This window comes from Corvus cornix, chromosome 4, assembly GCF_000738735.6.
Source record: "Corvus cornix cornix isolate S_Up_H32 chromosome 4, ASM73873v5, whole genome shotgun sequence".
Lineage (NCBI taxonomy): Eukaryota > Metazoa > Chordata > Aves > Passeriformes > Corvidae > Corvus > Corvus cornix.
In genome coordinates, this window is record NC_046334.1 from 40,905,167 (window position 1) to 40,919,577 (window position 14,411).

Consider the following 14,411-nt stretch of genomic DNA (forward strand, 5'->3'; position numbering starts at 1 on the left):
TTTACTGCTCTCTTATGTATAAAGATTCTAGTCAATTGGAAAACACAAAACTTCCTGTAAACAGAGACACAAACTGTAGGGCGTGACTACCAGTGAACCATTAACACAATCTGAAGAAATGACTAACAACCAACTCAAGCTAGAGAGTGTTGATAAAAATGGTTTGCCAGGCACTGTGAAGGGAGTTCTGTAAATCAGTTTTGATTTGCAAACTGCTCGTGATTGGAAAAGGTACTGTAAATCATTTTATGACCTCTCAGCTCTGATTTCTCTCTTCCCATTCAAAACAATATGTATATACATATGGCTATGGATATATCTGCCACTACAGGGGCAGCTTACAGAAAGGTAGTGTCCTGCAGTCATGTGGCTGTGATATTGTCAGATAAGGCAGGTAAGAACATTGTGCCATACTAAGGGAGTGGAAAAACCTTTTTTAATTCTGTTCAGTTTAGGGAGATGGTAATTTAGGGAGCTGATCGTGGGCTGTGCTGCATTACCTTCTCTCTTTCCTGTTCATTAATGCAAAGTTCAATCCTGTGCACTTTACTGTGCTCAGTAAAAATACCCAGCCTCCTGTTCTGGTAAATGGCTCTTCAGTTGTGCTTTTTTCCTCCTCTTCTTCTTTTTTTTTTTTTTTTCTTTTTCCCATGCAAATTAATTATAATCATGTATAAAGTGAGTTGATTCTATTCAGCAGAAGACAGGAGAGCTGATACAGCTGAGCTTTACAATCTGAATTTAAAATGGTGACCACACTGTTGCTCTAACACTTCCCTTCCTTTTAATGCCAGCATTTGGAACATAGGTTTAAAAGAGTGGGTGCGGAAGCTCTGGCAACTTTAGAGCACAGCTGTTTCTTCACTTGACAAATATCAATACTTAACTTGTAAAACTGATTGCTTAGCAGAGGTGCACAGGCAGGCAGCATGCTCAATCTCAGTAAAAGGTTTACAGATGTGTTCTCATACATTTGGCTAGGAAATTAGCTTGATTATCCTTCAAATTATGCACCTGGGTCCTGAGTCATCTTTATATTTTCAATATTTTTTCATTATTCTTTTCTCCCGCCCTCTCCCTTGCTTCCTAGGCTGAAATACCTCAACTGGTGAGTGAAATTTATCAGAAATTTTTTGTGGAAAGCAGAGAAATACCTGTGGAAAAATCCCTTTATAAGGAAATACAGCAAAGTCTTGTGGGAAATAAAGGCATTGAAGTATTCTACAGAATTCAGGCAGATGTTTACGAAACTCTGAAAGACAGATACTACCCCTCATTCATTGTCAGTGATTTATATGAGAGATCAGTCAAAAAGGAGGAAGAAAGAAGTTCTGCTCAGCTAACTCCTGAGGACAAAGATGAAGTGGTGAGTCACACAGACTTTCTTTCACTTTCAGACTTTCACTTTTCTTTCACTGTTACTTAAAGTGATTTGAGAGACTGTCCCAAGAGAAGCGTGTAGTAGCATCTTCTGTCCTTCAGCTTTGGACTACTCTTCTTTTTTTTCTCATTTATTTATAAATATTATCACTCTTGTAGTTTCATCTGGTAAAACTTGTATGTTTACATGCTCTTTGAAATAAAATGGTACAAAACTCCAGACTATTTAAATTTTAAATCAGTTAAAGTAGGTACTTCAGATTCCTAAGCCACCTGTATTTCACATCTTTCATTATGCTCCTTGGAAACAGAGAATGCAAAACATACTTTATACAAGCTCAGCTGCTCTGCTTTTGAGTGAAAAAAATCTCACTGAAACATCAGTAGGTTTTTGCCCAGACATTGTCCCTGTCTCCCGTGCATTCCCTAGGTACTAAATAGGTATTTTGCATAAAAGAGAAGAAAAAGCAATGTAAAATATAATCTTAGTGTTTTTAATTAATTGAATAAATTAATAGACCCTGTTGGAAGATAAATCTAGCACAGGAACTCTGAATACTAAAACAGAGCATTCAAAATGTCATAAGCAATAAGCCAGTGGCAACTCTTCTTGGGGCAGGTTTTTTCCTTGGGTTGTCTAACTCAGTCATGTCAGGGGAACTTGTGTTGCGTTTATACAAGAACATTTTGACAAGAGCACATCTCAGACTATTGTGTGCCTCTGTCAGTCAGGCTGCTGCTTCAGATCAGCATGGATGTTTTCATTTTACATGTGAACTTGCTCAGAACTCAATGAAATGTAGCAGTTTGTCTAAAACTGGATCTAAATAAACAAATAAGCAGAATCCAGAAGTGCTGATTTACATTCTGCTATTTAGAAAAAATTTTTCCAGAACCTAAGGCTTTTGTATTTACTGCTTTAATGTCTTTAATTTCTGTAGATGAGTTGTTCTAGTCTTTGTAGTCTGCATATCAGCAAATCTGCAGAGATGAACAGTTATAAGTAAATTACTTGCAATATGTACTCTTAGAGCTTGCTGTATTCTTTTCAGTGTTTGTTTTTCCCTGTATTCTTTTCCTTGACAAAATATTCAAGATGTGTTTTCTAGTTTTCTCACTGCTGACTCAGCTCTGTGTTGATGGTGGTAGGTACTTCAAAGACTTTGTGTCCTTGTGTTTGTAATCACTGAGACTTTGCACAATGGCTCTTAAGTTTTGTCCAGAAATTCCTAAAACATTAAATGTTGTGCTTTCTAATTTCTTCATATGCTTTATTCAGAGTCTAACAGATAATGATTTCTCTGAGAAAACTGACACAACACTTTAGGGCTAGCTGTACTCTGATAACATCTACTGTAGCTGCCAAAAAATTAGATTTTTGGCATCAGCATCATCTGTCCTTCCTCTGAGTCCTTGGAGATATGTATTTGCCAGATATGAAGCCTGGGTCAGCCATGAAACCTTAAAGACTAATATATTGCCAAGTCTGCTTTTAACAATGCAAGGTAGTTTTTTTTTTACTGCTAGAGTGTCTCTTGGATAGAGCCATTCTTATGGTGCTGTGTCATGCTTCAGGGTCTTTGAGGTGAAAGCAAATTATAAGAAATTCTTTCTGAAGCTTCCCGTGTTCTTTCAAATGTTGGTGAAAATGCAGTAGTGGCTAATAAGTTTGTGGGGTTTTGTCCTCCCTGTGTGTAGGAAACGACAGCCTAGAAATTGGATGTTTCTGGAGGGATACATATTGTTAGCAAATATGGATTGGTTTTGGTTTAGTTTGGATTTTGGGTCTGTGTCCTCACTTCCTGGGGCACTGTGGGCATCACCAGTGTTACTTCTCTGTAAATTTCACTGCTATAGCTAAATAGATAAAAAGCGATCTCGTGCATTCATGGAAGTGAGGACAAAAGGATGAGTCCTGATTAAACATGAGAAAATCAAGTCACAAGATAGGAATCTGGAAAGGGCCAGACTGCTGGTTCTTCTGCAAGTGGAACAGGCTCTTTCTTCTTCCCAGTCTGTTTCCACCTTCTGTTTCCAGGACAAACCTTCACAAACCACCACAAACCTCCAAGTATTTTTACTTGGACAAATGTCACAAGTAGAAATACAGAAGCAGGCTGTGCTTGCATCCAGCTCTTTTAGGAGAGGCTCTGTTGATTGCATTGGTGTTGCACGTGTCAGATCACTAAAATAAGCCTGACGTCTGTGTTCTACGTCACTCACAGAAATGGAAACCATTATCAGTTTACCAGTCAGGGGAAGACAGCACAATCTGTTATGATCTCAGCTTTTAGTGAATTGCTTGTTTATTTGATAAACTTGGTATTTTGGATACAGGTTACTTGATCTTGTAATTCTAGCATTTTTGTGATAAACCTGGTGATTCAGCAGTGGTTTTTGCTTTAACTGTCTGAAAAGTTAATGAGAGAGAAACCATGTAGCCTACCTCTGGGAGCACAGCCTCACTGATTTGTAATTAATTGCAATTCTTTGATTGCTAGCACTAAACTTCATAAGAAAAGACTTTTAATTCTTCTGTATTGAAAATAGCATTTTTGATTCCTTCTTTACCTCCATACTTCCCAACAAGTGTAAGGTTTGGGGTTTTTTTATGATTCTTTACATTAACATTTTAAATAACACCCAATATTGTTAATTATTATTATTTATAATATTGTAGTGCCAGGAGAAGACAACATTCTGAGCTGAGGTCTGTACACATGCTTGGAGGCAAGTTTCTGACCCTAGGAGTTTACAGTCCATGCAGAATAGACAGAAGAAAGGACAGGGCATAGAGCTAATGGGTTATTATTCAGCCACGTAGAAGGCAAATGCAGAACTGGAAAAGGGCATGAATTTCTTAGCCTAGAACTCCTGACTTCTGCATTATGTTTGTGGATCATGCTAAGGAGATTAATTATTGCTGCTACTGTTGTCTCTTCTCAGACTTTTTTTAATAAGATATAAGATACTATGGAATTTACAGTAGGATTTTCTCCTCTAAAACTCACAGAATTTACGAGAGTATAAGAGTTCCTTCTGTTAGCTTTTTGTTCATTATATAAGGATACAGTTTACTTAGCTGCAATATCATTAAATAACACGGAACCCCTGCTCATGAGAATAGACTCAGCTTCCCACAGATAAATTTAGATCTACTCAGTCACAAACAGACCTCAAAGATCTTTGAACATGGTAACAGCAAAAGCTGAGTGCTGCTTGCTAGATCTCAAAGTCTTCATGTCTATTTGGGGAAGTACAGTAAGAAAGGGGCAGCTGAGCTATATGTCAGAAGATGTTAAAGAGAATGTCACTGAAAGGTGTGAAGTTTTCTATTTTTTGCATGCCTGTAGTACACAAGATGGAAAAAGCTATTGGTTTGTCTGAATGAATATATGAAAATGATTTATGAATTTAGGGTAAGGCATATGTGCTTTTAACACATTTTTATTAACACTTCTAAAAACAGCAGTAAAATCTGTGTAGAAAGCTAAAGGACTTGGGTTAGATTGTTCTGCCGGATGACAAATCTGTTTTGTGAAGGTTTGTGGGAGGCAGGACTGCTTGTTAGAAATGTGGGGGTTTTTTGGTTTTGTTCCCCACTGCCCCATCCTCATTATCTTTCTGCTCAGTGCTAAGTATTTGCTTTTCTATCTGGCTCTGAACATTGATCATGACTACTAAGCTGTTTTTGCTTTTAAAACAAACTTTAATTCTACCTCTCATTTACATTAAAGTCTTAGCTTGAAGGTCATTTTACACAGTTGGCATGAGATGCCAAAAAACTGTAGTAGAAATGGTAATGAGGCCTTGTCTTTTGGGGGTTTTGGTTTGGTTTTTTACAACAGAGTGATGTTTCATGTCAGATCTGATGGTTGGAATATCTGTTATACCTATATTTTAATCTATATCAAAAAGTGTTCGTGTATGTAAAAAGCTTATGGAGCGAACAATAACCCACCTCCTGCCCCATCCCTGGCAGAGCCAGGCTGGATGGGGCTCTGGAAAGTGTCCATGCCCATGGCAGTGAGACTGGAACTATGTGATCTTTAAGGTCCCTTCCAGCCCAAACCATTCTATCATTCTATGAATAACTGTCTCTTTTTGCATATTAATGTTGCAATTACCCCCATCCTCTATTCCTAGAACCAAGGTTGTGAAGAAGCTACTGAAGAGTGCAGCACAAGAATTAATGAACAGGCCAGTTATGCTGTAAATAAGCTTCGCCAGCTAAATGACAAGCTTGAGTATAAGAAACAGGCTCTAAATTCCATTTGTAATTCACCAAAACCCGACAAAAAGGTACGTACCTTTAGTGTCTTCAGGTCTTGTTTGATTTTCCTTTTTTTTTTTGACTATGTGTATGTTTGTGTAGTATCCAGTTGTCACATTTTGGATGGGGTCAGACGGTTATTTCAGTCAACTTGTTAAATAGAAGGTGAAATCAGAGCTTAGTTTTAATTGGTTTTTCCCCCATATTTTAAAGTTGTTGTAACTAAAATTGTGAATTTGATTTATATTGCTTTGTTGGCCATGGGATAACGACCACTCTCCCATGGTTTTGCTGCTTTGTCGGTGGCAAGGCGTGTTTCTCCCTCGCCTCTCTGCCCTGCCGTGCCCGTATTACCCTCGGGCATCCCGTGTCCGGTGCCGGGCGCTCCGGTGCCGGCCGCTCCTGCCGCGCTGCCCGGAGGGATGTGCTGGTCAGCTCCTGGGCCCTCTGCTGGCTCTGAGGGGTCAGCACAACTCCCTCATCTGCAGCGGCAGCTCTGACGGACTTCCTCGAGCTAAGGGATAAAAAACCCCAGACCCGAGGGATGATTTGGAGTGATTTCTAACATAGTTGAATTCCTAGAAATGAAATCTATTCCCAGGTTCTTCAGTCACATGATGTGCACCTGAAAATGATAAAGATGTCTTCAGTAAGGTACAGTTCATTAACAGCAATTTCAGGTTCCCATAAAACATACTGTGGGTAATATAGAATCCTATCTCAAGTGTCTTTTATGCTGGTATTGTGACAGTAGTGTGTAGTTCTAACTTGTGTTTTATTTTAAGGTGAGAGTTGACCTTTAAGATTGCTGTGTACTCCAGAAGTTTGAGGCATCATCGATTCCCTCACTTGTGATTTTTTTTTTTTTTGTCCATGTGAATTGTTCTCCCCCTGCTTTTGTACCTTTTCTTCTTTCTGAACAGTGTCCCTAAAGACATGAAGCTTGTGTGCTGCACTGGCTTTTTCCTACCAATTGTAATGAATAAACTTTTCTCTGCAGATTGTTTCTAAGCTGAAGGACGAAATTACTCTGATGGAGAGAGAGCACAGTGACCTTCAGCTGCACATTGCAAGAACAGACTGGTGGTGTGAGAATCTTGGCATGTGGAAAGCCTTCATTGTCTCAGGAGAGGTATGGGATTTTTTTCTGGCTTTTCTATCTTCTGGGTCTATTCAAACTTGCATGAAAAGCAGAAGAAAAATATGTAGATACTTTCCTTATGCCTGTTTATACATAATTACTTGTCTGGGAAAGAACCCTAACCTCTTCTGAACTCCTCTTCTGTTTCCCCAGTGGCTACTGTGATGCATACTCAAAGTTTCCATTCCTCAGACAGTGCTGTAATGGAGTTATAAAAATTACCTGCATGTACATAAACAAGTTTTGGTACTGGGTAATTTGCTATCTTAGGGGCACCGTTTTTCATGAGAACTGTCTCCTCCTATATTACCATGCTATTGCACTTGGGTGCAGTTGTGTCTCTGCTATGTCTCAAAGATGCAGTATTTATACTTTCTGTGGTTTGTATTATTGTATTTAATGGCTGTACAGTTTCAAGGGACTTGCATGCCCAGAAAGAAAGTGCTTTATATCTGTAAGTTGAAGAAGTTGTTACTTTTTTGTCTCGTTCTGCTGTTCCATTTGGGCATAGGCAGACAATTGTAGAATGCATGTAAAAAAATTATGATGAAAACAAGAAGTATTACCATCTTCTGGCTCTCTATTAACACTTATAAAGGGAACTCAGTGAATACTTGTTATGTAGTAAGTGCAGGCTGACATACATAAGAAATCTTCTTGACAATATCACTACAGAGAACTAAAGATTAATTTGGCCTCTACTGGCTTGCCTTTGTATGCCATTAAGAAAATGTTCCTGAAATGAATATAAATAGTTTTCTTGAGGTAACTTTGTTGGAGAAAAAAATCTATGCTGTGGAGTTTATCTGGTTGTGTCTTAAGCTCTTGCAAGACAGTGATAGTTCTGTCAACAGTTAAAGTCATTGTAAAAGAAGAAATAAATCCAACAGGTCAAAAAATGTAAGGTGCTATTTTTAAAACCAAATTCTTCATGTGGAAACATCTGGATTTGGTTTTGTTTCAATGCTGTTTGCAGGTGACACTATTGAGAACTGAAAAGTTCTTGTCTTCTAAGAGTTATTTGTAGCTTTTGAAACCTGGTTTTAAAATCTGGTAAATGCTGTGTGCAGAAAAACTGGAGAATGGCAGCTTTCTGCACATATGTAACCAAATACAACTGCTCAGCATCTCTGTCATTATCAGAGGAGAAGGTGGTTTGGCTAAAGTAGAGGGAGGTTGGAAGAGGCTTTTCATTACTTGCTGCCTTAGCTATAACTTATCAGTAGTACTGGATTGTAATTAAATGTAGGCCTGCATTAATTGCTCTGTTTGCAGCTCTATGCTTCAAAGGGTAGGCTGGAGAAAGCATGGGTGTTGTAATTATCTATGTTAATTAATTGCTTGGGAATATTCTAGCTGCAGCTGATGATTTCAGGGGGCATGAGTAGGTGACATAGTCTTTCTATCTCCAAAATATGTTGTTGCTAATCTCAGAATCCCAGAACCTGTGATTTTAGAGACAGAAAAACTTGGCCCTATTGTCTTGCAGAAAAGCTTAGTAAAAGTAAATTTTGCTATAGATCTTGAGCTGGAAGTGTAATAGCTAGTCATTGACCTTTTAAACTGATCTACTACATCAGTTAACAGAGAATGCATAAAAAATAGTTACTTAAGTCTTGAAAAAAAAACATGTCCAGATGCTTGTTTGAATCTTTCATTCTTCATAGTTTTGAGTCATTTAAATATACTAGGTCTGTGTGTGTGAACTATATATATTTAAAAAAAATCAGTGTAAATGGTATAATCTCCAGGTGTCTTTTGGTAGCTGGTATTTCTGATAAAACTTATTTTGAAGACTCAGTGTTTTGGCTGACTGGTAGAGGTTGAAAAATACAGTAGGAACATGCAGAATGAGGGGGCCTAGCATAACTTGTGTAATTCTGTGACTCTCTTCCCTGTTACAGGTGTATAACTTAGAGCTAAATAACCTAACTTGCTCTGCTTGCTTTAATGGTTTTTGCCTTGTGTCATTTAATATTGTAGCAGACATTCTGTCTCCCTTGTGCAAAGAGAGACTGTTTCAGAACATAACATCTTTTAAAAAATGTATTGTTTTCATAAGAAATTGAGTTTTTAGATCTGAATAAGGTGAAAAAAATTGCATATTTCTTGTTGTTACTACACTACACACCTGGGCAAGAGGTGGCTAAAAAGCTGCCCAGTGGACAAGGACTTGGAGGTGCTGGTTGACAGCTGTCTGAACATGAGCCAGGAGTGTGCCCAGGTGGCCAAGGAGGCCAATGGTATCTGCAGTAGTGTGGCCAGCAGGAAGAGGGAAGTGATTTCCCCCTGTACTTGGCACTGTACAGGCAGCACCTGAAATCAGGGCTAGGAAAGGGTTAGGAAGGTTGGGAAACAGCTGGATGATTTTTTGTGTAGGAGCATTAGAAGCGCAGTGCAGTCTCATCGTGGGGCATGCAAGGTTTGGTGTTCAGCAGGAACTCTGGGCTTTGGCTGTGACCCTTGGAGCACCTTTTGGCTGGAAGCAGTAGGTAAGCTGGTGGCTTGTCAGATGTGCAGTTCATCCTGAGGGGCTGCAGGTCTGTCAAGGGTAAATGCAACCCTTGAATACATTAGGAGGGGAGTTTCCACTCAAGATGAGGAAGTGGTACAGCTGCTTTGCAGGTGCTGGGCCGTGTCCCTTGAGAAGGGTGGATTTAAATGAGGATCTTCTCCCATGAGCAGTGGTTCTGAAAGCACTTTTGTTTGCTTAACTTAGCAAAAGGGAGAATCAGAGGAATAGGGCTCTCTAGTTTGAATTCCATGATAGTTGTACGAGATGGTGCCTGTTAACAGCAGAGGACTAGATCTCCTGGTTTAGAAGACCTCCTAACATTCCTTTTTTGTGTTTTCCAGTTGACTCATTAATTTGGAAAAACAAATTCACAAGTACATAAGTTGGTAAAAAATTCTGCATTCTTAAGAAGATTCTGAACACTTTCAGTATTTATATGAGGGTATTTGAGGGCAATTGAAAAAAAGCTGTAATGTATCTACATCTAGTAATTGGAATTTAGATGATTTTGCACATAGACCCGAACTTGAAGCAGGAGTACTAAATGCTCCCACTTTGAGAATGTGCTTTTAGAGGGATGACTCTCTCCTGACAATTACAGTTCAGATGACCCTACACGTGCAAATCCCTGCCCTGGGAACAAATTTGGCATGGAGAACCATAGGCATGACTCAAATCAGCAATTTCAGCACTGATCTCCCAGTATTCAAAAATGACAGCCAGAAGGTGTTTGTGAGTCACCTACAAGCACTGATCCAATCTAGCAGGGACTGTCCCAGACGATCCCAGTTCTTCTGTGCCATGTCTCTCTGACCTGCATCTTGGAGGCTGTTCAAGCATCTATTTCTGCAGTAGTCTGGCAGGAGATAGGCACTTCTCCAAATAGCTGCACTGAGAACCAGGCACATTTTCAGGCATTGAGGCTGGTGCTTTGTATTCTGTCTGAGTGCTGCTGCAGCTTTTTGACAGAGATATGTGAAATATGGGCCTCAGAATTGGCTTCCTGGTGGCCCATGTGCAGCTTTATGAGGAATGCATCACAGGGAATATTACCAATGTACAGCTCTGAATAGCTTAAAAATATGAAGGTACATTTCAGCCTCATGGCTTTTACAATGGTGATGTAGTTGCTTGTCAAGTTATTCATCAATAGTATTGTGTTGTCAGATCTCTACAGGCTTCTCAGAAAAAGTATCATAATTATATAAATTTTAAATTAGATTAGTTAAATATTCTTTAAAAAAAGCTTTAAAGTTACAACTTTGCTCAAAAAGACTGGGAGTGGTATTTTATAGTTACCTTTTTGTTATTTGCATGTATATAAAGACAAGCATTCTAGTCTTGACAAGAGTCAAGTATTTTATGCATTTCCCTTATTTGCCTTTCATAATCAATTTGGGTGTCCCCTCAAAATAAGTAAACAAAAATTTGCTACCAATAGGACATAAGGATGAAATTCTTATGTCAATCCTCATATCAAATTAAGAAATAGTGTGATCAGACTGCTGCCATTGTCTCAAGAAAAATTGTTTAACTTTGCTGTAGTTTTCCCATTTGTACAATGTGGTCAATTGCTTCTCCTTCCTCTGACTGAGGATTGTAGTTTGATTCATTAGTATTTTTGTAAAGTTGTGAGTCTCTCAGAAATAGACACTGCATGGATGCCACAAACTGTGCAAGCAGAACAGCTCAAGTGAGCAGAGAAATTGCTCTGTGACAGCACCAGCTGTCACAGGGCCCAGCTGCAGAGCTGCTGTGCCCAGTGTGTGGGTGAGCCTCAGCAGGAGCACTGGGAAGGGAGGGTGGGAAAAAAGGGAGAATGCTCAGGTAAATGCAGATAGGAGAGATGGAGTATTGATGAGCAATCAGAAAGCTACACGGTAGGTACCTTAAAAACCAAAATAATACACCCAGCTGTTTGAAGAAGACATGTCAGGGAGACTTGCTTGCTGGTGGATGGTGCTGCAAAACTGTATGTAAGGTGTAATAGTGGTTAGCTGGAGGACTGATTCAGGACTGGGATAGCATTTTGGGTGAAGGTTAGTTCATTAGGGGAATTGCTCCATATGTAGCTTTCAAATCTCAAGAGACGCGTGGGACTGATGACTGAGTTTGCAACCCAGTCATCTGGCAGCTCAAATGTTCCACTGTTTACTTTCAACAGAGATTACCTTGTTTTTTTTTTTCCCCACAAGGTTTTAGAAGAGAATGGAGAACAAGTGCCCTGTTACTCTGTCATGGTGAGTTTACAAGAAGTTGGTGGAGCTGAAACTAAGAACTGGACTGTTCCCAGGAAGCTCAGTGAGTTTCAGAACCTACACCGCAAACTCAGTGAGGTACGAATCCTGGCTATGGAAGGGAAAAGATACAAATTGCTAAAATGTGTCAGAATGATAAAAATTTAATGCTGCCAATTTTAATGCCAGCCTTTCGGCTTTTAGCCCTTTACAGCTAGATCTCTATCTGCATATTTCAGGTCTCTGACAGATGCTTATAAAACTTGTTTACAATTATTTTTTCCCCTTAATAATGTATTACTGGGCTAACCCCATTTCAAAATGGTATATGCTCTGCGTGGATACAAAAATGCTGCTAGCAAGGATTTTCCTGCTATTTTCTAAGTCCGTGAGAGACTTTTCTCTCTCACAGAAGAGGTAGCAGAGTTCTGTAAACAATTCAATACCTGCAGCCTTGAAAAGTCTTGTTTATAGTATAGTAGAAAAATATTTTGACAATGGATGTTTTAGGATTTTAGCCAATCACCCCTAAGGGGTGGCTGATCCTTGTCCAATTAGACTATGAAGAAAAAAGTCTATAAAAGAGTTTGTAAAATAATTAAATAAAACAATCTTGCTGCACAATTCCTGCCTGCTGGATCTTCTCTCCTCCTCCCTACGGCTGTGGGACACAGTAATATACCCTAGGGCATTTTTATTTTTTTTAATAGCTCTGCACTGTCACATAAGAGCCTGCTGTAAGAACTAGACTTTGTGTCTGGCTTCTAGGGAAGTATTAGAAATGACAGCTTTTGGGGAGAAAGTTGGGATTCTTTTTATAGTGCTTTAACTTTTCTGTCTGATAAAGGATAGATAATGGTGGTGTAAAGGGAAAGGGTGTAGATGTGTCAGCCCATAGTGGGAAAGGGAAGGTGTTTTCTTGAGAAGGGTGTGGAAGGGAGATGAGAGCACAAGGGAGTCTCTCCCTTTCCCTTCTGAACCACCTGTCTTTTTCTCTGCATACGTGTTAATTGAGCTCTCTCTTCTCCTACACAGTGTTTTCCGTCATTAAAGAAAGTTCAGTTGCCTTCTCTCAGCAAGCTGCCCTTTAAATCCATTGACCAGAAATTCATGGAGAAATCCAAGAACCAGCTTAATAACTTTCTGCAGGTAAGAAAACAGAGACAAAACCAACAGACATCTAAACAGAAGAATTGAGAGCATGATGTGTCTCTATTGCCTAAAGAGAGAGCCTAGAACAAATAGGTCAGACGTAAGGTTTGACACTATAAATGTCAAAGTTGTCCAAAATTCCTGAAGTTGAGATGAGTTTGACTGATAGTAACCATTCCTCTAGTGGTAAGTTAATTTAAACTTTGATTAATTAAGAAATCATAAATAATGAATCCTTTAATTGCCACTTGCAGCTAAAACACTTCACAACAAATCTCTTATAAATGAAAAATTTTAATAAAAAAAGAAAGTTGTAAGATTAAAAGCTTTATTCTTACTAGTTCCAGTACTTTAGAGCTAGCTTCTTAAAGTATCTTTGTGAGATAGGGATTTTTTTTTCTCACCCTACCACTGAGCTGTGACTTAATCAGTTTTATTGGATGCCTCAACACATCTTGTTCCTTAACAAGAAATATTTAATTGATGTGTTGCTGTGTTGTGATGTGTCATTATTTTTATTTCATAGAAATTACTCTCTGATGAAAGACTGTGCCAGAGTGAAGCACTTTATGCCTTCTTGAGCCCTTCCCCAGAGCACCTCAAAGTTATTGATGTGCAAGGAAAGAAATCATCGTTTTCACTCTCCTCATTTCTAGAACGACTTCCTGGTGATTTGTTTTCTCATCAGGAGGTAAGTGGTAGAAAAGTAATCTTCCCAAATTTAATTACTCATCCAAAGCAAGCAGGGAGAGTCATTAGTATTTGAATGGCAGGCAATATTTCCAAAGGTCATTTGTAATTTAATCTAAGTGAACAAAGAGTCAGAAGTAAGAGCTGCCTATGAATTTAAAAGGTGCTTATTAATAAAATAGGTTTCCTGCCTTTTGGTAAATGAATATAGGCAAATGTGTAAACTATTGCAGATAAAAAAATTGCAGTTAATGTGGGATTGTTTTATTTTTTATAGCAGAATTTTCCACTTTTTGAGTTCTGGACATGCATATTTCAGAGGGGTTTTGGCAGGTAACAGTAATTTTCACTTGGGAATAATCTCTTGGCAGGAACAGCTGTGTATCCTTAATAATTTCAGGACAACTTCTGAAGCAGAGCTAGTTTTGACAAAAAACTGTTGGCAAATAGTACAGGCTTACTGAGGGAAACTGCAAATGCAGGCAAGAGCCTATGTAGGCAAACCAGTTGGAGAATTTGTTATTAAGCCATAAAAACCCATTGTCTATGAAAATGCAATGAATAATAGATTAGTGACTAAAATAGCTCATGGACTATATTGACCATAATTCCATGGCACTCTATTCTGTGTTGTTCTTATTCAGATAATGCAACATTCAAGGAGCTGTTTCTATTCCCCGTTTTAGTTAAAGGTTATACAAAATTCGTATGAAATAGTTAATTTCTTACATACTGTAGTTGTCTGGAGTGGATGGGTGTTGTGCAGGATAACTGGAGTCTGGGGAACATGTACAGTTCTAGCCTTTTAATAGGGAGAAAGGTGGTCTTGCATCTCAGAAATAAAATCCTATATATATATCTTTCAAAATTATACTGTACTTGCATCTAGATGCTGAATGCGCCTCATTTCAGAGTAATAAATATACAGAAAGTTTGAGAAACTGGTTTTACACTTCAATAGAAGTACTGGAGTTCTAAAATCCAATGTGCTTTCAGTAAAGTGGCAAGTAGAAGTAGCATAAA

General features: G+C 38.7%; 1 protein-coding gene across 1 annotated transcript in view; it reads left to right on the forward strand.

Annotated features, from left to right (window-relative positions):
* Positions 1-14,411, forward strand: part of SNX25 (sorting nexin 25) — an 83,290-nt gene that overhangs the window by 60,452 nt on the left and 8,427 nt on the right. Inside the window, exons 9-14 of the mRNA XM_039551455.1 lie at positions 1,091-1,366; positions 5,527-5,682; positions 6,654-6,785; positions 11,505-11,645; positions 12,582-12,695; positions 13,225-13,389. Coding sequence (XP_039407389.1) covers positions 1,091-1,366; positions 5,527-5,682; positions 6,654-6,785; positions 11,505-11,645; positions 12,582-12,695; positions 13,225-13,389 — 984 coding nt within the window. The remainder of the gene's footprint in view (positions 1-1,090; positions 1,367-5,526; positions 5,683-6,653; positions 6,786-11,504; positions 11,646-12,581; positions 12,696-13,224; positions 13,390-14,411) is intronic.